The 26,272-nt window shown below is 43.3% G+C and overlaps 3 protein-coding genes across 4 annotated transcripts in view; 1 reads left to right on the top strand and 2 right to left on the bottom strand.

Moving 5' to 3' along the window:
* The window catches only part of LOC129162222 (gastrula zinc finger protein XlCGF57.1-like), a 52,158-nt gene that overhangs the window by 22,251 nt on the left and 3,635 nt on the right, over nt 1-26,272 (bottom strand). Inside the window, exon 4 of the mRNA XM_070542933.1 lies at nt 20,871-21,365. Coding sequence (XP_070399034.1) covers nt 20,871-21,365 — 495 coding nt within the window. The remainder of the gene's footprint in view (nt 1-20,870; nt 21,366-26,272) is intronic.
* LOC129157272 (zinc finger protein 665-like) overlaps nt 1-26,272 on the bottom strand; it is a 215,297-nt gene that overhangs the window by 4,848 nt on the left and 184,177 nt on the right. The gene's annotated exons all lie outside the window — the stretch shown is intronic.
* LOC139062033 (myb/SANT-like DNA-binding domain-containing protein 7) lies at nt 8,641-10,300 on the top strand. The gene is made up of 3 exons (XM_070542114.1): nt 8,641-9,067; nt 9,686-9,913; nt 10,035-10,300. Exons 1-3 carry the CDS (start codon nt 8,641-8,643, stop codon nt 10,298-10,300), a joined length of 921 nt encoding a protein of 306 aa, XP_070398215.1.

The following is a 26,272-nucleotide window of genomic DNA, read 5'->3' on the forward strand; positions in this document are numbered from 1 at the left end:
GTTTTTGCAATCAGTAATATACATAACCAATGTTGGTAAACACATTACTATTTATGGTAATGCATTACTTTTGCAAATAACTATGAATCTAATGAGTTGCTTTTAAGCCTATACATCACTATTCGATTGGTAGAAGGAAAAAAACGCTATCTGCAAATTCTGATTAATGCCTCTCAGAGCCGGTCAAACCAGCCGTCCGTCGCTGCTACTGTGGAGCCTAGAGATACCCTCGCAGCAGCAATGCGTCAGCCCCTCCCTTCCTTTCCCCAACACTGAAGGCGTGCAGCGGCAAAAATGTAAACAAACATATCTGCTGAGCCTTTAATCCGTGAGAGTGCTGTAAAGTTTGTATCCTACAACAAAATCAAGGCGCGGAGGAAGCTCGTTAAAATGCGTGGAAACAGTAAATGTAATACGCGTTTTAAGAAGAAACTGTGGGTGGAGTGAGGTGAGATTGTAAGGCTCGCTGCAGAAATAAAAACACAGAGCATCAACACTCGTCTGTAACCCATAAAATAATAATGAGCATCATGCTGCTAGATCAGCAGCTTGTGATGACAGTTAGTTCTGCTCACTAGGTCAGCTGACCTTAATCCACAAGATGGGACATATGGCACTAGAATTCCAGATAAAGAGCTAGGAGCAAGGCCATTTAAACATTTGTAGGCCAGAACCAAAATCTTAAATTGAACACAGAACTGAATTGGGGTCCAACGCAGAGAGGCAACAACTGGAGTGATATGATCAAATCGACCAGTGCCAGTCTAAAGACGGGTTGCAGCATTTTGAACTAGCTGCAGCCTAGCAATACATCCATTATCAACACCCAAGTAAAGACTATTGCAGTAGTCTAAACAAAATGCATTAAATGCATGAATAAGCTTCTCAAAACGATTCCTCATCAAAAAGGACTTATAAAGATTCTTTAGGTGAAAAAAAGCATACTTGAACCACATCATTGACTTGAACAACAAATTTAAGCTGAAAATCAATCTTAACACCCAAATTAGACACAACATCCTTTGCATCATATGAGACTGAGTAACTACAGGAGCACCACTTGGTGCAAACACAATCAACTCAGTCTTAGACTCATTAATCTGGAGAAAATTACAACCCATCCACAATCATTAACCTCACGAAGACAACTCAGAGCTAAATCCTTAGCTTTAACAGGAGCATAGACCTGACAGTCATCAGCATAAAGTTGAAAGTCAAGCTCATATTTCCTAAAGATGGCCCAAAGAGGGAGCAAATATAAACTGAAAAGCAGAGGACCAAGTACAGAGCCCTGTGGGACCCCATATTTTAGGGGAGCATCACTTGAGCAGAAGCTACCAATATTAACAGTAACATACCTGTCAGACAGGTAGGAACTCATCCAGAACAGCACTGAACCAGAGAGACCAACAAACTTCTCCAGTCGATTGAGAAGTATAACATGATCAAGAGTACCAAAAGCAGCGGTCAGATCAAAGAGTAGTAAAAAGACTGTCACCCACATCAGTATATGTGTAAATATCATTGAACACTCTCACAAGCACTGTTTCAGTACTATGCTTTGTTCTAAAAGCTGATTGAAAAACTTCTAAAATTTGTTATCTAAATGGTCTGACAATTACTTAAAAACGACTTTCTCAAGAACCTTAGAAAGAAATAGCAGCGTAGAAATAGGTCGAAGATTGGATAATACAGAGACATCAAGACCGGGTTTCTTAAGGAGGGGTTTGATTACAGCTCTTTTCAGACTCTTTGGAACTTCCCCACACTGCAGACTAGAGTTGATTACATTATGAACCATATTTGAAATAGCTGAACAAACATTTTTATTAATAGATGGAATGATGTTGAGTGCAGAGCTGGCTGGTTTCATCCTTCCAACAATTTCATCCAACATATCTGGGGATACAGGGTCAAAAGAATTCAAAGTAGTTGAATCAAAACAGATATCTTCATCAATAAAACTAAATTGCTGGGGAATTTGAGCTTGAATAGTTTCGGTTTTGCCTATAAATTACAGTCGTGGTCAGAGGTTTACATACACTTGTAAAAAATATAATATAATGGCTCTACTGAGTGTCCCGTTATTTCTAAAACTCTGATGTTTCTCTTATAGAGTGATTGGAACAGATACTTCTTTGTCACAAAAAACATTCATGAAGTTTGGTTCTTTAATGTCTTCATTATGGGTTAACGGAGAAAAGTGATCACATTTGCTGGGTCACAAATATACATACAGCAGTGCTAATATTTGGTTACATGTCCCTTAGCCATTTTCACTTCAATTAGGCGCTTCTGGTAGCCATCCACAAGCTTCTGGCAAGCTTCTGGTTGAATCTTTGACCACTCCTCTTGACAGAATTGGTGAAGTTCAGTTAAGTTTGATGGCTTTCTGACATGGACTTGTCTCTTCAGCACTGTCCACATGTTTTCAATGGGGTTTAAGTCAGGACTTTGGGAAGACCATTCTAAAACCCTTATTCTAGCCTGATTTAGCCATTCCTTTACCACTTTTGATGTGTGTTTGGGGTCATTGTCCTGTTGGAACACCCAACTGCGCCCAAGACCCAACCTTCGTGCTGATGATTTTAGGATATGTTGAAGAATGTGAAGGTAATCCTCCTTCTTCATTATCCCATTTACTCTCTGTAAAGCACCAGTTCCATTGGCAGCAAAACAGCCCCACAGCATAATATTCCCACCACCATGCTTGACTGTAGGCATGGTGTTCTTGGGGTTAAATGCCTCACCTTCTCTCCTCCATACATATTGCTGGGCATTGTGGCCAAAAAGCTCGATTTTTGTTTCGTCTGACCACAGAACTTTCCTCCAGAAGGTCTTATCTTTGTCCATGTGATCAGCAGCAAACTTCAGTCGAGCCTTAAGGTGCCGCTTTTGGAGCAAGGGCTTCCTTCTTGTACGGCAGCCTCTCAGTCCATGGAGATGCAAAACACGTTTGACTGTGGACAATGACACCTGTGTTCCAGCAGCTTCTAATTCTTGGCAGATCTGCTTTTTGGTGATTCTTGGTTCACTCTTTACCCTCCTGACCAATTTCTCTCAGCAGCAGGTGATAGCTTGCGTTTTCTTCCTGATCTTGGCAGTGATGAAACAGTGCCATGCACCTTATACTTACAAACAATTGTTTGCACTGTTGCTCTTGGGACCTGCAGCTGCTTTGAAATGGCCCCAAGTGACTTTCCTGACTTGTTCAAGTCAATAATTCGCTTTTTCAGATCCATGCTGAGCTCCTTTGACTTTCCCATTGTAGCGTTTGTGGGCGTTTGTATCCAATGAGCCCTATTTACCTGGCCTAAGAGAAGTCACCCGCTGTAGTCACTAATCACTCACAAGACGTTAAGAGCTGAACAAACATTTTTATTAATAGATGGAATGATGTTGAGTGCAGAGCTGGCTGGTTTCATCCTTCCAACAATTTCATCCAACATATCTGGGGATACAGGGTCAAAAGAATTCAAAGTAGTTGAATCAAAACAGATATCTTCATCAATAAAACTAAATTGCTGGGGAATTTGAGCTTGAATAGTTTCGGTTTTGCCTATAAATTACAGTCGTGGTCAGAGGTTTACATACACTTGTAAAAAATATAATATAATGGCTCTACTGAGTGTCCCGTTATTTCTAAAACTCTGATGTTTCTCTTATAGAGTGATTGGAACAGATACTTCTTTGTCACAAAAAACATTCATGAAGTTTGGTTCTTTAATGTCTTCATTATGGGTTAACGGAGAAAAGTGATCACATTTGCTGGGTCACAAATATACATACAGCAGTGCTAATATTTGGTTACATGTCCCTTAGCCATTTTCACTTCAATTAGGCGCTTCTGGTAGCCATCCACAAGCTTCTGGCAAGCTTCTGGTTGAATCTTTGACCACTCCTCTTGACAGAATTGGTGAAGTTCAGTTAAGTTTGATGGCTTTCTGACATGGACTTGTCTCTTCAGCACTGTCCACATGTTTTCAATGGGGTTTAAGTCAGGACTTTGGGAAGACCATTCTAAAACCCTTATTCTAGCCTGATTTAGCCATTCCTTTACCACTTTTGATGTGTGTTTGGGGTCATTGTCCTGTTGGAACACCCAACTGCGCCCAAGACCCAACCTTCGTGCTGATGATTTTAGGATATGTTGAAGAATGTGAAGGTAATCCTCCTTCTTCATTATCCCATTTACTCTCTGTAAAGCACCAGTTCCATTGGCAGCAAAACAGCCCCACAGCATAATATTCCCACCACCATGCTTGACTGTAGGCATGGTGTTCTTGGGGTTAAATGCCTCACCTTCTCTCCTCCATACATATTGCTGGGCATTGTGGCCAAAAAGCTCGATTTTTGTTTCGTCTGACCACAGAACTTTCCTCCAGAAGGTCTTATCTTTGTCCATGTGATCAGCAGCAAACTTCAGTCGAGCCTTAAGGTGCCGCTTTTGGAGCAAGGGCTTCCTTCTTGTACGGCAGCCTCTCAGTCCATGGAGATGCAAAACACGTTTGACTGTGGACAATGACACCTGTGTTCCAGCAGCTTCTAATTCTTGGCAGATCTGCTTTTTGGTGATTCTTGGTTCACTCTTTACCCTCCTGACCAATTTCTCTCAGCAGCAGGTGATAGCTTGCGTTTTCTTCCTGATCTTGGCAGTGATGAAACAGTGCCATGCACCTTATACTTACAAACAATTGTTTGCACTGTTGCTCTTGGGACCTGCAGCTGCTTTGAAATGGCCCCAAGTGACTTTCCTGACTTGTTCAAGTCAATAATTCGCTTTTTCAGATCCATGCTGAGCTCCTTTGACTTTCCCATTGTAGCGTTTGTGGGCGTTTGTATCCAATGAGCCCTATTTACCTGGCCTAAGAGAAGTCACCCGCTGTAGTCACTAATCACTCACAAGACGTTAAGAGCTGAACAAACATTTTTATTAATAGATGGAATGATGTTGAGTGCAGAGCTGGCTGGTTTCATCCTTCCAACAATTTCATCCAACATATCTGGGGATACAGGGTCAAAAGAATTCAAAGTAGTTGAATCAAAACAGATATCTTCATCAATAAAACTAAATTGCTGGGGAATTTGAGCTTGAATAGTTTCGGTTTTGCCTATAAATTACAGTCGTGGTCAGAGGTTTACATACACTTGTAAAAAATATAATATAATGGCTCTACTGAGTGTCCCGTTATTTCTAAAACTCTGATGTTTCTCTTATAGAGTGATTGGAACAGATACTTCTTTGTCACAAAAAACATTCATGAAGTTTGGTTCTTTAATGTCTTCATTATGGGTTAACGGAGAAAAGTGATCACATTTGCTGGGTCACAAATATACATACAGCAGTGCTAATATTTGGTTACATGTCCCTTAGCCATTTTCACTTCAATTAGGCGCTTCTGGTAGCCATCCACAAGCTTCTGGCAAGCTTCTGGTTGAATCTTTGACCACTCCTCTTGACAGAATTGGTGAAGTTCAGTTAAGTTTGATGGCTTTCTGACATGGACTTGTCTCTTCAGCACTGTCCACATGTTTTCAATGGGGTTTAAGTCAGGACTTTGGGAAGACCATTCTAAAACCCTTATTCTAGCCTGATTTAGCCATTCCTTTACCACTTTTGATGTGTGTTTGGGGTCATTGTCCTGTTGGAACACCCAACTGCGCCCAAGACCCAACCTTCGTGCTGATGATTTTAGGATATGTTGAAGAATGTGAAGGTAATCCTCCTTCTTCATTATCCCATTTACTCTCTGTAAAGCACCAGTTCCATTGGCAGCAAAACAGCCCCACAGCATAATATTCCCACCACCATGCTTGACTGTAGGCATGGTGTTCTTGGGGTTAAATGCCTCACCTTCTCTCCTCCATACATATTGCTGGGCATTGTGGCCAAAAAGCTCGATTTTTGTTTCGTCTGACCACAGAACTTTCCTCCAGAAGGTCTTATCTTTGTCCATGTGATCAGCAGCAAACTTCAGTCGAGCCTTAAGGTGCCGCTTTTGGAGCAAGGGCTTCCTTCTTGTACGGCAGCCTCTCAGTCCATGGAGATGCAAAACACGTTTGACTGTGGACAATGACACCTGTGTTCCAGCAGCTTCTAATTCTTGGCAGATCTGCTTTTTGGTGATTCTTGGTTCACTCTTTACCCTCCTGACCAATTTCTCTCAGCAGCAGGTGATAGCTTGCGTTTTCTTCCTGATCTTGGCAGTGATGAAACAGTGCCATGCACCTTATACTTACAAACAATTGTTTGCACTGTTGCTCTTGGGACCTGCAGCTGCTTTGAAATGGCCCCAAGTGACTTTCCTGACTTGTTCAAGTCAATAATTCGCTTTTTCAGATCCATGCTGAGCTCCTTTGACTTTCCCATTGTAGCGTTTGTGGGCGTTTGTATCCAATGAGCCCTATTTACCTGGCCTAAGAGAAGTCACCCGCTGTAGTCACTAATCACTCACAAGACGTTAAGAGCTGAACAAACATTTTTATTAATAGATGGAATGATGTTGAGTGCAGAGCTGGCTGGTTTCATCCTTCCAACAATTTCATCCAACATATCTGGGGATACAGGGTCAAAAGAATTCAAAGTAGTTGAATCAAAACAGATATCTTCATCAATAAAACTAAATTGCTGGGGAATTTGAGCTTGAATAGTTTCGGTTTTGCCTATAAATTACAGTCGTGGTCAGAGGTTTACATACACTTGTAAAAAATATAATATAATGGCTCTACTGAGTATCCCGTTATTTCTAAAACTCTGATGTTTCTCTTATAGAGTGATTGGAACAGATACTTCTTTGTCACAAAAAACATTCATGAAGTTTGGTTCTTTAATGTCTTCATTATGGGTTAACGGAGAAAAGTGATCACATTTGCTGGGTCACAAATATACATACAGCAGTGCTAATATTTGGTTACATGTCCCTTAGCCATTTTCACTTCAATTAGGCGCTTCTGGTAGCCATCCACAAGCTTCTGGCAAGCTTCTGGTTGAATCTTTGACCACTCCTCTTGACAGAATTGGTGAAGTTCAGTTAAGTTTGATGGCTTTCTGACATGGACTTGTCTCTTCAGCACTGTCCACATGTTTTCAATAGGGTTTAAGTCAGGACTTTGGGAAGACCATTCTAAAACCCTTATTCTAGCCTGATTTAGCCATTCCTTTACCACTTTTGATGTGTGTTTGGGGTCATTGTCCTGTTGGAACACCCAACTGCGCCCAAGACCCAACCTTCGTGCTGATGATTTTAGGATATGTTGAAGAATGTGAAGGTAATCCTCCTTCTTCATTATCCCATTTACTCTCTGTAAAGCACCAGTTCCATTGGCAGCAAAACAGCCCCACAGCATAATATTTCCACCACCATGCTTGACTGTAGGCATGGTGTTCTTGGGGTTAAATGCCTCACCTTCTCTCCTCCATACATATTGCTGGGCATTGTGGCCAAAAAGCTCGATTTTTGTTTCGTCTGACCACAGAACTTTCCTCCAGAAGGTCTTATCTTTGTCCATGTGATCAGCAGCAAACTTCAGTCGAGCCTTAAGGTGCCGCTTTTGGAGCAAGGGCTTCCTTCTTGTACGGCAGCCTCTCAGTCCATGGAGATGCAAAACACGTTTGACTGTGGACAATGACACCTGTGTTCCAGCAGCTTCTAATTTTTGGCAGATCTGCTTTTTGGTGATTCTTGGTTCACTCTTTACCCTCCTGACCAATTTCTCTCAGCAGCAGGTGATAGCTTGCGTTTTCTTCCTGATCTTGGCAGTGATGAAACAGTGCCATGCACCTTATACTTACAAACAATTGTTTGCACTGTTGCTCTTGGGACCTGCAGCTGCTTTGAAATGGCCCCAAGTGACTTTCCTGACTTGTTCAAGTCAATAATTCGCTTTTTCAGATCCATGCTGAGCTCCTTTGACTTTCCCATTGTAGCGTTTGTGGGCGTTTGTATCCAATGAGCCCTATTTACCTGGCCTAAGAGAAGTCACCCGCTGTAGTCACTAATCACTCACAAGACGTTAAGAGGCCATGCTATGAAGCTCAGTTCACTGACACGTTTCTAAGTCACCAAAATTGCTAGTTCATGTTGCTGTATGTATATTTGTGACCCAGCAAATGTGATCACTTTTCTCTGTTAACCCATAATAAAGACATTAAAGAACCAAACTTCATGAATGTTGTGACAAAGAAGTATATGTTCCAATCACTCTATCAGAGAAAAATCAGCGTTTTAGAAACAACGGGACACTCAGTAGAGCCATTATATTATATTTTTTTACAAGTGTATGTAAACCTCTGACCACAACTGTATATCAGAAACCTCTCAGCAGCAGTCGAAGAGGCTTTAAGTCCACCTGCACACGAAGGATTTAAAATCTCATCCATGGTAGAAAATAGTACTCTTATAGGCCTTTTCCACTGACCAAACTGGCATGGAATGGGAAGGACCGGGTCGCTAAATATTTTGTTTCGATTGTTGAACCAGTCCAGGAAACGTACCCAAACCGGTCCAGTAGCGGGCCAGAGCGGGACCCATTCTGTTGTGGGTCCAGAGATTTTTGGTCTGGGCGGAGCCACAGCGTAAAAGGTCCAGAGTCCTCTGATTGGGGGAGAAATTACGTAACTACCCGCGACAATCCCGGGGGATGGAAAGAAGTGAGTCGAGTTCCAGTGTTTGTTTGGCTGTACTCTTGTGTGTGAAAATGCCTGCAAGTAATAGCTTTTGGTCCAATGCGGAGCTTCAAACGTTCCTCACCATCATCGGAGATAGCAACATTCAGGCCAAGCTGGATGGGATGATAAGAAATGAGAAAGTCTTCAAAGAAGTTTCTCAGCGCATGGCAGCTAAAGGATTACAGCGCACCTCCGAGCAGTGTCCTGCTAAGCTGAAAAAAATAAAAGCCCACTACAGAAAAGTTAAGGACAGCAATGGCCGTAGTGGGAATGGGCGAAGTACATGGAAGTGGTACGATGTGGTGGACGCTATTTATGGACACAGACCGTCAAACCGAGGCAGCGAAGGAGGCCTGGACTCGGTGGCCAGTATCCTGGAGTCACTCATAAACCCTGTTGGTAAGCATTTCTTTTGTTGTCTTTTTAGCTCTGCAGGCCATTCATTGCAGCACCAAAAACACTGAAAAATAGCAGCAGCTATTTAAGAAATGCTCAGCAAGTAAAGGATTTACCCCCTCGTGTTAACTAGCCTTAGCATCCCCTCGTGTTTATGTTAACCTTCATTTAGCATTCCCGTGTTTTTTAACACGCTGTTCGCGATATAAGCCTTTCATGTTTAGTTTAAAACATGGGAAATTCGGTTAGCCTTTCACGTTAGCATCTCAGTGTTTTTAGCATCTCATCGTTTTATACAGCTGAGCACCCACAGTGAGGAACAGCGAGCTGATCTAATATTATAAAGATCCCAAAAGTCGTGCCAGCAGTGTTTTTAGCCTAGAGTGGACTTTTAACAAGTATATATTTTTCGAATGAATAAGAATTAATCTGTATGTCACTGGCGAATTACTGCCATCTAGTGGACACGTTCCAAATGACAAAATGGCCTTAACTCATAGTAATTTTATTAAGTTTACTATATGCCTATATGCTCTTTTGCTGTAAAAATATTGTGCTTTTCTTACTGATTTATTTTGTGATCTTTTTTTACTGACTAATTTTTTGATCTGTGTTTTTCAGACACATCTGAAGCGGAAAACACTCCCTCTTCAGAGGAACCATCCACTTCCTCAAGTAGCACTCCAGGACCTTCTGTGCCACCATCACCTCTGTCCGTACCTTCTGTGCCACCATCACCTCTGTCCGTACCTTCTGTGCCACCATCGCCTCGGCCAGTTCCTTCGCCACCACCATCACCTCTGTCCACTACCACTCGAGAGGAACATCTACCATGTCGTCGACGCACAGGTAGTGTCTAACCATTCTAAAAATTGCTTTGTGCATAAACAAAACTGACAAGTTCACAGGAGAACTGACATTTTGTTATCCATATAAACACAAATGTAATTGTCAATGTTGTTGTTTCCAGGTGACCGAAGACGGCGATTGGAAGCACGGACTCGGGTGATATTTGATGAGTTGCAGATCGCAGATGGCAGGCAGATGGACAGAATGGAAGGCATACGCCGGGAGCAGGTTAACTGGATGCAACAAGACGCAGCAGCAGCAAGGCAACATGAATTACAGATCGCAGAGCGATATTTTGAACATTTGGGTGCCCTAAATGCTGTTCTTGGACTGGTCGCACAAAGAATGGGCAGCTCCTCTGACTTCCTGCCACCACCCAGGCAGTAAGGAGCTGTGTATTTGTCCCGTAATTTTTTTTATCCCACGTCCGTCCTTTTTATCAATAAATTTTCAAAGAAAAACAAGGTGTGCATGAATTGTCTTGAAAACAATTTTGCTCGCAAATTTAAATTTACATAATAAATGTAGATTACATTACAGCCCACCTTAAATATATGTTAAAATGGAAAGGTGCAACAGTTTGTTAAAAGTAAAATATTGTACTTTATTAAGTTCTGAAAATAAAACAAACACTTCAGTTCAAACTACAGGTTTCCAACAGTTAAGTGTCAAAACAATAAACAAAGTAAATGGAAAGAAAAAACACAAATTGAGGTCAGCGGTTGAAGTGTCGCATCAGAGCTTCACGCACATCACTGCCCTCCTCTGCAACTTCCTGCATATTTGCAACCACTGGTTCATCAGCAGGTGCGTCACATTCTACATATTCCTCCCCATGGCTCTCACAGATATTGTGAAGCACACAACAGGTCAGCACCATGTATTTAAGAAGCTCTACATCACTGTCGTTACTCTTCAGAAGACATCGCCACCTACCCTTTAGCCTCCCAAATGCATTTGACCACAACTCTGGCTCTGGACGTTTTCCTGTTGTACGTCTGTTGTTCAGCAGTGAGACGACCGTTGTCTGAAAATGGTTTTAGGAGCCAGTTCTGTAGAGGATAGGAAGAGTCCCCGAGCACATAAAAGCCTACATTTACTCCCTCAATGTTCTTGGTACTAGTTGGGTGCAGTTGTCCATGAGCAACCAAGTCCCAAAATGTGGACAATCGCAGCACACGGGCATCATGTAAGCTACCTGGCTGACCTGCATTAACATTCCAGAACATGCCTCTGCCATCCACAATGCCCTGGAGGATTATGGAATGCCAACCTTTCCTATTGAAGTAGTCTGTGTGGAATCCCTGTGGTGAGATTATTGGGATATGGGAACCATCGATGGCACCCACACACTGAGGAACCCCCCACCTGGTCTCAAAATAGTCAGCCATTTCCTGTAGCTTTTGCAGAGTTGGAAAAGCAATAACCTCGGCAAGCATGATTTCACAGACAGCCTTACAGAAGTCCTGCACACAGCGGCACACAGAGGTCGTGCTGACACCAAAAAGAAGCCCGATGCTCCTGTATTCACTGTTAGTTGCAAGCTTCCACAGTGCAATTGCAACTCTTTTCCTAAGTGGCACGCAGGCTCTGAAGTTGGTGTTCCTCTTCTGCATGGCTGGACGGAGCTTGGAACAAAGATATGAAAAGGTCTCTTCTGACATTCTGAAATGAGCTATCCAATCTGACGGAGTGAAGTTTGGCATGGTCACATCCCAGAAGGTGCTGGCACGGCTGAAGGCCCACACAGTTGGTTGCCGTCGCTGATTCAAAAGAGCCAACTAAAAAAAAAAACAGTCATAACACAGTAAAAGTAAAAAGAATAGTACTGTGAAAAAGATTGAAGCAGTATGGTTATAGACATAAAGTTCACATCAATAGAATTTGTTAAGGTTAAAATAACAGCTGTTCTTTATGGCGCTACCAGTGACTGGCTATGTTTTGTTCACTTTATAAAATGCACAAATGTGGTATTGCTTGTAATTACCTATATAATTAATTATAATAATTTCAGTACAGCTGCACAACTTATCTATGACATGCCCAGGAAGTAAAGAGTGAAGGATTCAGGCCCTCGTGTTGACTAGCATCACCATGAGTGCAGAAGCTGTTTGAAACTTAGGTGTTGGCCTTTCATGTTTAGCATGTCTTAAACGACCAATATACAACCAAACCATTTGATTTTGGTGCTTTTTTTGTTTTTCTTTTTTGATAGTTGCCCTAGACACCCCCTCAGAGATTATAACGACATGTATTACAGCATTAGAAGTTACTTACCACCTGGCGCCTCCGTCTTTGTCTCAACAGTAGAAAGTTATGCCTCGTGTCCGATATTAATTTCAGAAAGCGTCTCCGCCTTTCAGCTGCCCTCCTCCTCGATGCGCAGAGCATAGCTCTAAACCAGGGTTTCTCAACCTTTTTCAGCTAAACGCCCCCCCAAGTCATGCTGAAACCCCTTACTGCCCACCAATGTCCCATGCAGAGAAACGGAAAGTTTTTTGATACAAAAATCATAATAATAAAAAAAACAATTCGGCCTTGAGTTTGAAAAATTTTAATACAAATATGTCATAAAAAAAGTATCATATTAAAGTGTTTTTAGCTATTAGCAACAAGATATTGTAGGAAGCTAATAATCCTCGGTCCAGTAAATTCGAGCTTCGAGCAAACATACTGCTAATGCTACCTCTCTTAGTGTCTCTCTTTAATTACCTGAAAATAGTTCAGTTCATTTGAAGCTTTGTCTGGATGCATTTTGGACAAGTGCTCCTTAAGCCGGGAGGGTTTCATTGCTTCGTTTGAAAAAACGTGTTCACAAAGCAGTTACATGGGGAGTTGTGGATTCGTGGGTGAAGGAATACATCCATACCGAAGGTAGTCCACATTGTACTGTCAACACTTCTCTTTATTCGGAGCCATTGTCTGTTATGAATGTCCTGTATCGCTAGCGCCCACCATTAGCATCTCAGCGCCCCCTTCAGTGGCAAAAAACTTTCACCGCCCCCTTATATAGTCTGAATGCCCACTGGGGGGCGCTACAGCCCCCGTTGAGAAACCCTGCTCTAAACGCTATCGTGATGTGGGTGTAAAGAATATACCAAACACCAAAAACAGAAAGAACGCGCTGCTGACTGGACTTCATTGTTGTTGTGTTTTGGCGCGATCTCGTGGCGCTGTGTGACGTTAAGGCACACATCGCGCGTGACGCATTACGCTACTCCGCCTAGTAACTGGAGCCTGGAATGTGATAGAAACGCTTGCCAGAAAACTTCTAGACCCATACCGGTACATACCGGTCCATAATACCCAGACCTGACCGTCCCAGACCAGGCGATGGAAAAGAGCTATTAAAAAGTACCGAATTCGGTACCCATCCCTACTCACAACCCAAGGTTTAGAGCTGAAAATGTCTCTTGGATGAGAGTTAATAACCAGAAACGTCCAGATGTTTTCATTAAATCTTTTAGATTGATGGTATCCAGGATGACTGAGAATCTACACCTACATGCTGAAGCACAAAGCATCACAAAAGTCAAAAGGAAAACTGAAACACTTAAATGTAGCTGCTACCAGTAACAATCTAACAGATTTAAACTATTAAAAGCTCTAAACACTCTAAATATTTCAGGAAAGCAAAAAAATAAAAATAAATACATTTTTTAAAATCACAACTTTGTTGAGATTTCTTATCATTGACATTATTATTATTACATGACAACGTAACCTGCACCCACCTCGGCTGAAGACCCCCTGGATGCAACTACGACAAGACACAGCAAAGAAGAGACGCTGGAAAAGGAAAACTACTTCAATCACCTGCACCCAATCTCCATCCTGGTTTCACGGTCAAATGATCTGAAGGACTTTTCTGGGACAAGATCAGCTCCCTGACAGGTGGACAACCACCTCAACACGCCATGGAAGGACCCTGATGTCTCCCTATTGAGAAGTTGAACTGTGCGCTTTCACATCCCAAACTCCATTCTTGCATTCCAGACCTGGACTTCAAGGAACTCAACAACTTAAGACTGAAACCATCCTGATAAACGGACGAGGACTCGAACCGTTCCAGCATATTCTTCAACCGGGATTCTCAGTCCACGGACAAGCCCTTTGATAAAAACACCTGGGGCCTCATTTATCAAGCTTGCTTACGCACAAAACGGGGTTGGAAAACTGCATAAGCAACTTTTCACGCAAACTTTGGGATTTATGAAAGAAAACTTAGCGGAAAAATGTGCGCAACTTTAAGTTGACTAAGGACCTGGCTTACGCACATGTTGGACATGGAGAGCACCTGCAGTGCTGCTGCTGAGAAGATAAAATTAGGAAATCCTGCAGCATCATCACTTGTACTGCTTCGATTTCACACAGAGCAAGACCCCCCACACGCACACACATGCACGCACTCACACACACACATAGATGCGCACACACTCACTCACACACACACACAGCCTGAAGCACAGAATACGGAATGCAGAATATCAGCGGGGGACAGATTGAGACAGAATGTAATGTGTCTGTGACAGTGTGTGTCCTGTCACTGTGAGCCGATTGATCATGTGCCCTGGCTACTTGGACAAGGGAGATCTCCGTTTGGCTGACTGGTTAGCACATGTCACTTTTACCCAGGAGTCTGGGGATTGAATCCCGATTGGACCATCTTTTTTTTATATCCGCCACAGATCTCTCTGAAGAATTCACAACATTGACGGCTTCAGCAACGCTGTGCCACTCCGTGGATTTTCTCTTATTTGTTTTGCAAAAGCACTTCCTTTCATTTCTCCACCTCACCCACAGGTACCTCAACTTCTGCTTCTGTGAAATTGCGCTTCCTTGATCTGCCTTGATCTACTGTCGCCATGTCATTGGCGGAGCACTGCAACAAGCCGGCTTATGTATATGCATGTGATCCACAAGACACTTTGCATTGACTATTTATGGCAGTAAGTGGGCGTGGTGAGGGCGAGATGTGACTAAAAAGCAGCTGAAAAACATTCTCGTTAGTCTCCGATTTATGAAGCGGAGATTGCGTGCAGCTGTGCGTACTCCATGTTTGATAGATCACAAACCTGCTTGGCGTAAGTACATTTTTTTGCTGAGCTGAGCTTAAGTACGGTTTTAGTAAGGATTCTACGCAATGTTTGATAAATGAGACCCCAGGTTTGCCTCAGCTTCTGCCATAGTTAGAGCTGCGTAAATCAGTGGTTCCCAAACTTATTTAGCCGCGCACCCCCTTCTATGTCCCGACCATGTCGACGCGCCCCCCCCCCCCCCCACATCGGGGCATCTCTCTCTCTCTCTCTCTCTCTCTCTCTCTCTCTCTCTCTCTCTCTCTCTCTCTCTCTCTCTCTCTCTCTCTCTCTCTCTCTCTCTCTCTCTCTCTCTCTCTCTCTCTCTCTCTCTCTCTCTCTCTCTCTCTCTCTCTCTCTCTCTCTCTCTCTCTCTCTCTCTCTCTCTCTCTCTCTCTCTCTCTCTCTCTCTCTCTCTCTCTCTCTCTCTCTCTCTCTCTCTCTCTCTCTCTCTCTCTCTCTCTCTCTCTCTCTCTCTCTCTCTCTCTCTCTCTCTCTCTCTCTCTCTCTCTCTCTCTATATATATATATATATCAGATGTCAGGCTAAACAGACAGGGTTAAAAAAATTCCCCATCACTTTCATTTTTTAAATAGTAATTAATAAACATTCGATACCATTACAATTTCCTTTGATTTCATTTTAAATAAATATTTAGAGTGCCCAGGTAGCACATAAACAATGCAATTTAACGGTTTTCTTAAAGTAGGAACGTTTAACCTGTGTGGCCAGAGCGCTCTCCTTCCTTCTGCTCTGCATAAACCTGAGCTGATCACCTACTTGTGCGTAATCAAATGTCTATAGGGGACAAGATATAGCCATGATGTTCACTTTTACCTCAGACCGACTTATTGCTGTTTCATGGTGTGGCTGAATCTGCGATCCGCTGCCACGCTGACTGGAATAACAAATGCTGCAGTAACATGAGATGTGGTCAGGTTCATGAGGAGTCACTGGCTGGAGCGGACCCGACTTTAATACGTCATCCCAAAATAGAAGCTAATATCTTAATTTGACCTTGAATGAAAAATAACCATTTTAAAAGTTTTTATCACGGTGGAGGCAGCGTTCATTTCTGCCTTCAGTCTGACGGCGCGCCGGAGTTAAAGCAGCGTGTGCGCTTATTGAATCTGTGTGCGTGTGTGTGTGCGCGCACGCGCGCGCGGTACAGCCGCTCAAGTCACCGCATCTCGCGCTATTTAAACCAATGTTGTAAAATGACTTCTGCCCAGCCCAGATGTGCTCACTTCAGCCGGAAGGCGTCTGACCTCTGACAGACGCACTCTGAACTTCAGATCTTCAGCGCGCTGTCAATAGCCTGAATGGAAATCATTTCTTGTTATTTAGTTACATCCACAATGTTCTGTGTGTGAGGTTTACAATGTCAGAACACCTGCATGAGACAGGTGTTAATTACAATCTGCCAGAATGACTCACCACCTTCAGATTCCTCCAACACCGTTAAAAATGATCAAATACGGAACATATCGGCGTGCGCAGGCCAGAGTGCTGAAGCTCGGCGCATTGTTATTATGAAGCTAGGGCACATGAGGACACACGCGCGCAAAAATATACTTGTTTTCAATTACATTTATTGTGCCCACTTACTTTTTCTTTGGCCCACCCACAAATGAGTTTCTACGCTAATGGTGACATATGACAGACTTCTCTGAGCTCCGCAGCCATTACACTTTTCACCTCGCGCACCCCCTAGCGGCAGCTCGCGCACCACTTAGGGAATCCCTGGCATAAATTGATACTATCAGAAACAGTCGTGTGCGACCTGTAGCTTTAAATTCATCTGATGTTTCAATTGTAGCGTAATGAAATGACCTGTTTTCTGACTTGAGGTCATGCCCTGTATCTGCTCAAGGAAGGAGACATCCAGTCTCCCTCAAACAGCCTAATCTGACGGGAACAGATTGGGCCAAGGCTTTCAGACTTGTTTCTTATCAGCTGCTTGCCTCCCTCTACAGCTCAGGACAAAAAAACTCTTAATAAATACAATCAAACAACGTTTGTTATTACCAATTATAATGTGAAATCAGATGTTCAATCATTGTGTGAAATGACAATTTTATTACTTGAATTATAATCCTGTAATCAGTAGCAGGGGTGGACCTTTAAAGCGCCCGAGCGCCAATGGCGCTAAATTTTCTCGTCGGGCGGTAAATACTTGACGACTTACCACCCGGGTGGCGCCCAAGCCCTGTTTGTCATTTACGCACCGGCTTTCACCTACATCATGGCCGCGCCCTGTAGGAAGCCGCCGTTTTCGTTTAGCACGCGTGAACCTGCGCGCCTCTAGCCACGTACTGCACTTGTACGATTCGTGCACGTACTGCACGATTCTAGTTATAGTCAAGTGAACTATAAGTTCACTACTAAAGACGAAGTGGAACCATGCTAGAAACACACAAGCACGCAGGAAGATCGCGCCGCCACAGGGATGGGATTTCTTGATGAAATCTCCGGCAAAACGCTTTAAAACTGGTGAGGAGAAGCGAGACAGTTCAAAACGGTATGGAGCAGAGAAGCGTGTGCGTAGGTGGAATTGATTCTTGGCGGTTTAAAGAAGACGGGAGGCGCAGAGAATGGCCGTGTTCGAGTTGAGCAGCGCCTCGCCTGGAAAACAGACGAGAACAGACGGAAGCAGCAGGGGGAGTGGCTGAAAGCCGGCGTTTAAGTCGGACAGATTTCCCTACATGTGTAGCTCGGGGGTGACGATGGCTGAAGATATCGTGTTAGCAGTCACACTTGTTCAATTTTCAGTTTTAATTCTGGTGCCTGTTAGCAGCTGAAACACATCCTCACGTGCTTGTGGATATCATATATTGTATACGAAGACCTGACTGTAATAATAAGTAAAGGTTATCAGCTGTAGCTTCAGTGTGCTCATAGGAAACGTGACAAAAGAAAACAAAACATTTCTCTTCATGACCTATATAGTTGTCATCATCAACATAACATGATTTACAGAATACATGTGACCAACTAACATTTCATGTTCTACCACTGGATGTTTGGATCAAAATGTGAACCAATCAGATCTTAGATCAGGTGAGAGCCAGGCGTTTCCCGTCATCTAGGTTTTGCAGCCGGTGGAGAGCAACTGCAGCGCCTTGCCCCAAAATCAGCGGCCGCCTTGATCTCACAAGGTTATCGTTGCCTACGTATGCATGACGTCAGAGCAAGTCGGCGTCAAGTCAGACAAAAATCTAACCGGCATGCACTGCTCGCCGCTCACCGCTGGTCTAATCTGCACAGAACTGGCTTATCTCGAACACAGCCGATGGCTCGAGTACAGCAAAGCGAAGGAGGTGATGTACTGCGTTGTATGCCGGAAGTATGCGACGACAAAATCGTGTTTTGTTGAGGGAACAAACAAATTCAAACTTGAATACGTTATTATGTTTGTGAATGTGTACAAAATAAAGGTTTATTACATTTAAAACGGTTCAGTTGTTATTTTGACTCGTTTTGGCAGCCGACCAGCGGGGCCGGTAGATTCTTGGCGGGGCCGGTAAATATTCAGAGTTACCGGCCCGGCTGGCCGGTTGGTTTTGAAGTTAATGTCCACCCCTGAGTAGTAATTATAATTTGGCACAGCTTCCACTAGACACGTGACACAGTGTAAATGTTAAATCACATGACACATTTCCTTTAGTCTCACCAATCAGAACCTTCGCTTTCTGACGCGTGGCATAGTTTTCTGTGGTGTTTGTACAAGCCCCTTTTGCTGTCAAATTCTGTTTCGAACCGTAAATCAAAACATCCAAATGAATAAAACTATTTCCCACGCCATCTTTAGTTCAGTTCAAACGTTCTAGAGTTCGGGCCGGCCACCTGTAACTTTTTAACCGTCGAACCTTGACAAGCTGGATAAAATCTGTTGCACGTTACCACCTGAACGAAACGGTTACTTCAGAATAAAAGCTGAACTCACCGACCCCTTCAGGGTCTCGCTGATGCCTATAATAACCTGTCGTGACCTGAGGACATTTCGAGGACAGTCTGGTCGCACCACGGTTGTTTCTACGAGCTTTGGTTCCATTGACATTCTGGACCTACAACGGAGGTTCTCGTGGGGTACGTAGACCGACAGGATGGCGTTTGCATGTGGTTCTGAAACTCCCACTATAGTTTAGAGCGGAACATCATTCCCACTCAGAACTTGCCTCTCCGGATACGAGAGTTCTGATTACAACATCACTCACGCACACCCCATCCATCTCACTTCTAATTCACACCTAGATTCATCATTATCAGAGTGTTTAGAGTTAGTTAGTCTTGTTTAAATTGTGTAGAAATAAATCTTCTTAAACTTTTAAACCTGACTCTTTCTCTTGTCTCTGAGTTAATACAAAGTGGTAAATAATCTCTGCAATAAAAAGTTCTAATCTTCTGGTTAAAAATATTCAAGGATCCATCAGATTGATTTCATATTTTTATGGAATCTCACATTTTATGGTTCATACGTAAGATGTAATTACACATTGTTACACAATAAACTCTACTGAGGTTTTCTGTATATTATATGGTTTTGCTAATCCTTCCCAATCTCTTTACAGGAACTGCTCTAAATTGTAGAATTGTTGCATCACAGTAAATTCACTTCAAGATTATGAAATAGCTCTTCTTTAGTTTATGATGGTGTTGATTTAACTGATTTCCATGATCTCACTTGTATCTCTGTGAACTGCTGTTTGATGTTATTGTCAGTTGTGTTTGCCTTATCGTGTTTTATTATTTTATTTGTTCTTTATTTTATTATTTTACTTTATTAGTTCTTTGTGTTGTTGTTTTCTCTTTGTTTGGTTATCCTATTCGGATAAACAGGAGGGATTATGTTATGGAAATGTTATGTTTATTATTAACTGAATGTATTATTCTATGCCTGAAAGAGTCACCCCCCCCCCCCCCCCACACACACACACACACTCACACACACAGAGTCTTATCTTTGTTATAAATAAACTCTGAGGGCAGAAACTCGGGGCAGTTGCCTTGAGCTTCTGCCCCTGATTGCAGTTTGGTGACTTGTCTGCTTGTTGTCTCTCCTCTCTCTCCAGCTGCAGGTATTGGGTTATTGATACAATCCCTAACAGTCATGTAATCATTAGTTTAGAAATATAGAATTAAACTCATTTTTATAAACTATATTCTTGAATCTGTCTGAATTAATATGGAGTGTGTGTTCCTAAGGTCGTATTAAATCAAATATTCAAAGACCAATAAGATTGATCATTTATAATTAGATGGAATATCACATCTTATTGATCATTCAGTAAAAGTAACCACTTCCATCACGTTACACCATCAGCATGGCTCTACACTTCATCCTGCAGCATCTGGACTCCCTGGGTACCTACACCAGGATCCTGCCAGAAGCAGAAACAGCTGGAGTTAGCAGGTCAGATCCACGGTGTGTAAAGTCCACTCATGGAGGGAACAGGAAGGGAAACCACTGAAGAACCAGGATAAACAGACCCGAGGAAACATGGACGGAGACACGGCGCTGCCCCGTGGCCAGGCGGGAATGTGGAAACGGACCTGTGGCTATTCCAAACACAGGCGCCATCTTGTTAGCGGCCAGAAGCAGAGTATGGGTGGGATGAGGCTGGCCCATACTCTGGAACAGCAGCTGCTATGTGTGGACTCTCATGTGATTTGTTTGTTTACATTTGTAGTAAACCTTTCTCCAGTCATCATGACTAAATGATTTAGGTTTCTTCTGGACTTTCCTGCACGAGTCTACATGTTGCTTCACTCTAACACATTTCTTATGAACCAAACAGCCTGAAGACCTGACTGCTGGATGACTCGTCTCCCTCACGTGTCTCTGGAGAGACCACTTGTGAAGAACTTGTTGACAGACTTACCATCTGACTCAGAAGACCTGCTCTCATTCCAGTCATCATCTTCATCTCCAGTTTCAGACCCAGAGTCTGACAGCTCAGAGTCCAGATTCACATCATCATCATCTTCATCTCCACTAACTTCAGTCTCTGAAGAATCAGATGTTTGTTCATGAGGGTTCAGATCTGGGTTCCTGCTAGTTCCTGCTCCTCCACCAGTTTCTGCAGTCATCTGGTCAGCTGAGCTGCTGGTTGGAACATCTCTGTCTTCTATTTGCTGCTGATGAAGCTGTGAGACCAGAGGTTTCTCTTCATCATCCTCACTCTTTATAGAAACAGCAGTAACAGGAGACCCGACAGCTTCAGTCTCCTCCTTCAAACAGAGATGCTCTCCCTCCAGACTGGTCCAGAGCTCCTCCTGTTCCTCCTTTATGTGGAGGTGTTCTGGGTCCTGCTGGTCCACACCAGCACTCTGTTCTTCAGGATCTTCTTCTTTAACCAGCACCAGCTGTTGAACATCTGTAGGAAACACAGACACATGATGTTACACACCACCATACCTTTATATTTACACCACGAGTGATACCGGCTACATGATGTGGGGAAAAGGAACAAGAACATGAACTTCATTTAGATAAAAACAGATTTCTACTTTAGGATCAATAAAAACTTCCATCACAATCAGCGTGTTTGGTTCTGACCAGAACTTCTAAGCCTCCTACTGTCAAGTGTTTTCTTCCACTGTGAGGTGCCGACACTTGGAAAGAGCAGACTTTGGATTTCACTCAGAACAATTTATTTGACCAGTACTGAGATCAGTCCGGGTTCAGGAACCAGTCAGGTGGAAAAGCTTTAAATAACAAAAATAAACATGTAACTAAATCATGCAGATAAACTTCAATGCTGTTACAGGTAATACAGAGCAAGGAGAACACACCAGCATCTTTAGTAACCTTCAGTTGGGCGTCTAGTTTTAGACAAGTACTATTCTATCTGCTTTTACAAGTACTGGCTGCTAATTCAGAGATGAATCATTTCACAATGAAGCAAGGATGAAAAAAGACTGATTTTACCAGACAAATAATTAAATACATGAATACATCTGTTTTCTGCCTTAACTTGCTTTCATTTAATTTACTATTATTCCTGCAGTCATTTCTGGCACTCCAGACGTTAACACACTTCCTCTCAGTAAATTCCATTCACACCCAGACGGATAAAGAGTCCATATAAAGACGTGAATCCAAGAGCTTACCGACAGCCCGTCAAGATCAAAGTCTTCCTCCTCACAGTGTACCCATTTGTGTTCGCTCTGCACTCCTCTCAGTCTGCCGCGCGCTGGGCAAAAGCTTGTTGCAGACATTTTGGCTGTACTTCATTTCCCCCGAGCACGAGCTCTTAATTGCCTCAATTCTGCTCACCTGGCGAGGCGCGCGCCGGAGCGCACGCAGGTTCCATCTGCGGTCACGCGCTGGCAACGCGCAACGGAGTCAGCATGTAGGGAAAGGATGAGGAACAATAGAGAGGGGCAGCCACACCTCTAAGGTCAGCGCAACACCTACTCACAACTCATTCTTTAGATCTGAAGCTGATGTGAGGAGAAACGTCTCCAAGATCAAATCAGCAACTATTCAGTCAAAAGGAAAATGAATAAACACTTAGATGTAGCTGCTGTCAGTAACAACCTTTAACTTTTAAGCTCTCAGCAGGCTATAGCACTACAAAGCAAAGGAACCTCACAAATTAGCACTTTGGGAGATTTATTGTTGTTATTATATTATTATAATGATTATTATTGTAGTTGTTATTATTATATGTCCTGTAGTGGGTTACTTGGTGATTGAGCAGTGGGCGGAGCCTGTTGTTTTCTACTCATTGTCTTATGTTCTAGCTTTAGTGTTCAGCGTTTTATTGGAACTCCTTGTGTGACCTCAGTCTGGGACACGTGCTGTATGAATAAACTTGGTTCTTCTTCCACCACAGAGAAAGGCTGCTCTTCCAGCATCATGAACTTCCTTATGGTCCGGTTATTAGCCGAGCCTTCTGACGCTCATACAGACGGGTGTTGGTGAGCGTAGCTGCGTCTGACTGGGAGGTGTTTATCTCTGCAGCGATCCCTGGAAACTCACCTCACTCCACCCAGATGTTGTTCTTCACATCTTATTAAACCAGCTGTGATCAGCTTCCCCAGGAGCTGGAGCTTTTCATTGCAGGACTCAAAGCTTACATCACTCTCGCAGACAGAGTTAAAGTTAGGCGGACATGTTGTTTTACATTGTTGCTGCTGTCCTGCACAGCATGAAGGAAAAGGGGAAGAAGCCCAAGTGCATCACACAGGGTTCACACAGGTGTTGCTGGTATGATCAGAACATCCCAAACTAACACCAACGTAGATAAACAATAAACAACTTGTATTAAGTACTGATGAGCTATCTGCAGGGGAACAGGACCAGCTGGCATCCTCACACAAAAAGGAGGAATGGGTGTCTTTTATAGGACAGCCAGGCACTAATTGGTGTGTTTCCATTACCGAAACTTCCCAGTATGACCGTCTCCACTTCACCAGAGCCAGCCGAACCGGTCCTTTTCCAGACCTTTTGAGAGTCTTTGCAGGTTCTGTGGCCTCACCCAGATGACCCGCGGGCAAACCCAGTTCTAACCAGAACTGGGGGACGGAGGGTTTCAAAGCATCTGTCAGCATTCATTCTGGACAGTTTTACTTATTTTATGCTTCTTTGTGAGAAATGTCCTCATGTCCCCATGTCTGTGGAGGGATCAGACAAGGACACTGCTTATTATGGGATAGGAATGGCACTGACTCCTCCTCCAGCTTCCACAAGCCTGTAGTTCCACTTTGGTTCGTTCGGTCTTTTATTTTCTAACTTTGTTGACAACCATGTCAGTCACGCCCACCATGCGTGCAGCAGAGCAACCAGGAAAACGTGGAACGGACTTCAGCCGACTGAGTCATTTCTAATGAATCAAGTGGAATGGAGTTCTTTGAGAACAACTGAAAGAGCAAAAGGTGTGTGTGTGTGTGTGTGTGGGGGGGGGGGGGGGGTCCCTTCTGACATAAAGGTTGCGACATCTATGAACCACCTCCACTCAGTCAGCCAATTCAGTAGTTTGCTTGTAGTTTAACTCTTGATCCAAACGTTGGACCGTTTCTGCCTCTAACGATGGTTTCCGTCGTTGCTGGTTTCTCTTTTTTCCACCACAGCACCGAGATCACCACGTAGAGCTCCAGTAAAATGTGTTCAGACTGTGGAGCGCACGTTTAACGAAGCTTCGAATCAGTAAAAAAATGAATCGAGGAACTTAATGAGTCGAACCATTTGATGATTCGTTTCAGACCTACTTCCTTTCAGCGCTTTAACAACTCTTTAACTGTCATTGGCGTGTTTTTACTGTGTGGGCGTCGGAACGAGCCCCCGCACCGTGAGAACAAACATCCCAGCTCTAAAGCCGATCTTCATCCGCGTACGTCACACGTCACGTGATCAGGAAGCAGAAAGTCTACGTGTTAGATCAGGGGAGTCAAACTCAAACTCACACTGGGCCGAAATGAAAATCTGGGGCGGAGTCGAGGGCCAAACTTAATATTTTTTGGAAAAGTGACGGCAAATTTGCACATTTTCTTTATCAACATTTATGCGATTTAGAACCTTTTAATTTGGAAACAAACTTATTTCTGCATTAACACTGAATGTGGAATAACCAGATTACACACGAGCAAGTCAGTTTTAAATAAAAGGCATCAGTGGTATTCATTACTTGTGGTATATTCAGCATTTTTAAAATCTGTTCAGGATTTATGTTTTCTTGTTTATTCATTTTTCTTATTTTTTATTCTCCTTTTTTCTCCTGTAATACGTGTCATCGCTGCTGTGACGTCTAGCTTTCCCCACTGAGGAACAATAAAGGGATTTTCTATTCTATTCATCTATCTGCAGCCTTTCCACTTCCTGTTTACTGTAGGTTAAATCTTTTCTCACGGGCCAACAACCAAATAAAAATATCATTTTATCTTAAATGAAAATAAAACATCTCACCTGTTAACTTTCATGTTTTGGAGCAGAAAAAGAGCATAAAACCAACATATTTAAAGCTCAGTTTGCTCCACTGGTTTACTGTGATGCTCACCTGTTCCAGCCAGATACCTGCATCATGGGGTTGATCTGAGCTGAGGAGGAGACTCCTGTTGTTTTGTTCATCTTCATCATAATAATGACAACATTAGATGACAACAGGTGCTCACATAGGTTTGTGCTGCTGAACATGTCTGAGCAGCTTGACCACGTCGTTGTGTGTCGGGGAGGAAAAATAACAACTACAGCAGCCACAGAGTCATGCTGGTTTGAGCGTGTCGCTGCTCGCTGGAGTTATATCAGCTCTGTCTGGAAGTTAGCTGGAAAACTTTCTCTTTCGGTCGTGAACACATTACTGAGCGGCTAGAATCTCCGTTTCTGGGCTTCAACGTCAGAAAATAGCTGAGTGAACTCGGCGCTGAGTGAGAGGAGTGTTTAGTTTGTCCGAGACTGCGGAGCTGCAGACACCGGCAGCAGACGCTGGAAAAAACACAAAGGAGGGGGCGCTTCGGCTCCGAGCTAACACCGCAAAGCATCATGGGAGTTGTAGTCCTTGCGGTAAAATCGGCCAGCGGGTCAGTTTTAATATATTTTTGATAATTATCTCGCGGGCCACATAAAAATGCTCCACGGGCCACATGGTGTCTGACACGTGTGTGTTAGGAGATCGTTTTGGGACGCTGCTGTAAAAAAAAAAAAAAAAAAAAAGTGAGGCGAGAACCGGAAAAGCTTCTGCCGATCACAATTCAACAACGGCTTATGAAAGAACAGATAACGTTCAAAATGCGCGGATTCTTCCTGTAAGAGGTGAGTCTACTCTTTGTTTTGGTAGTTTTGGCGTTGACATCATCATAGAGCAACGTTCTGTGACTCGTAAAAAAACAGTAAAAACGCTGAAAAACGCTGGCAGCGAAGAGCTTTTCTGATCAGGAAACGGCTGGCAGTGAGTGAGTTAAACAAAAAGAAAAATCTAATTTGTGCTGCACATCCATAAAAACATCCATGTTTAGACTTCTTCTGTGTTCGCAAATCAGTCAGTGAATCATACCGTAATCAGTCACATGCGCACACCACGGCCCATCGTCATTTACTGGACTAATGATGGGCGAATGGAAAAACAGCCCAACCCTAGTGTGGGCTACCGGAGCTGCAATACTTACTCTGAACTGCGTGGCGCTGAAGAGTCGAATGTTTTTACACACTGGGCCTTTAAGCTCTAAACCACAGCGACGTGCTGAAGCAACAGCAGTCATACGTGCTGTCAGCGCCGCTGCCGTCGTGTCTGCAGCAGGCTGTCTCCCCAACTGTGATTGGTCAAATGATGATGCGTGACTGACG

This window comes from Nothobranchius furzeri, chromosome 12, assembly GCF_043380555.1.
Source record: "Nothobranchius furzeri strain GRZ-AD chromosome 12, NfurGRZ-RIMD1, whole genome shotgun sequence".
Lineage (NCBI taxonomy): Eukaryota > Metazoa > Chordata > Actinopteri > Cyprinodontiformes > Nothobranchiidae > Nothobranchius > Nothobranchius furzeri.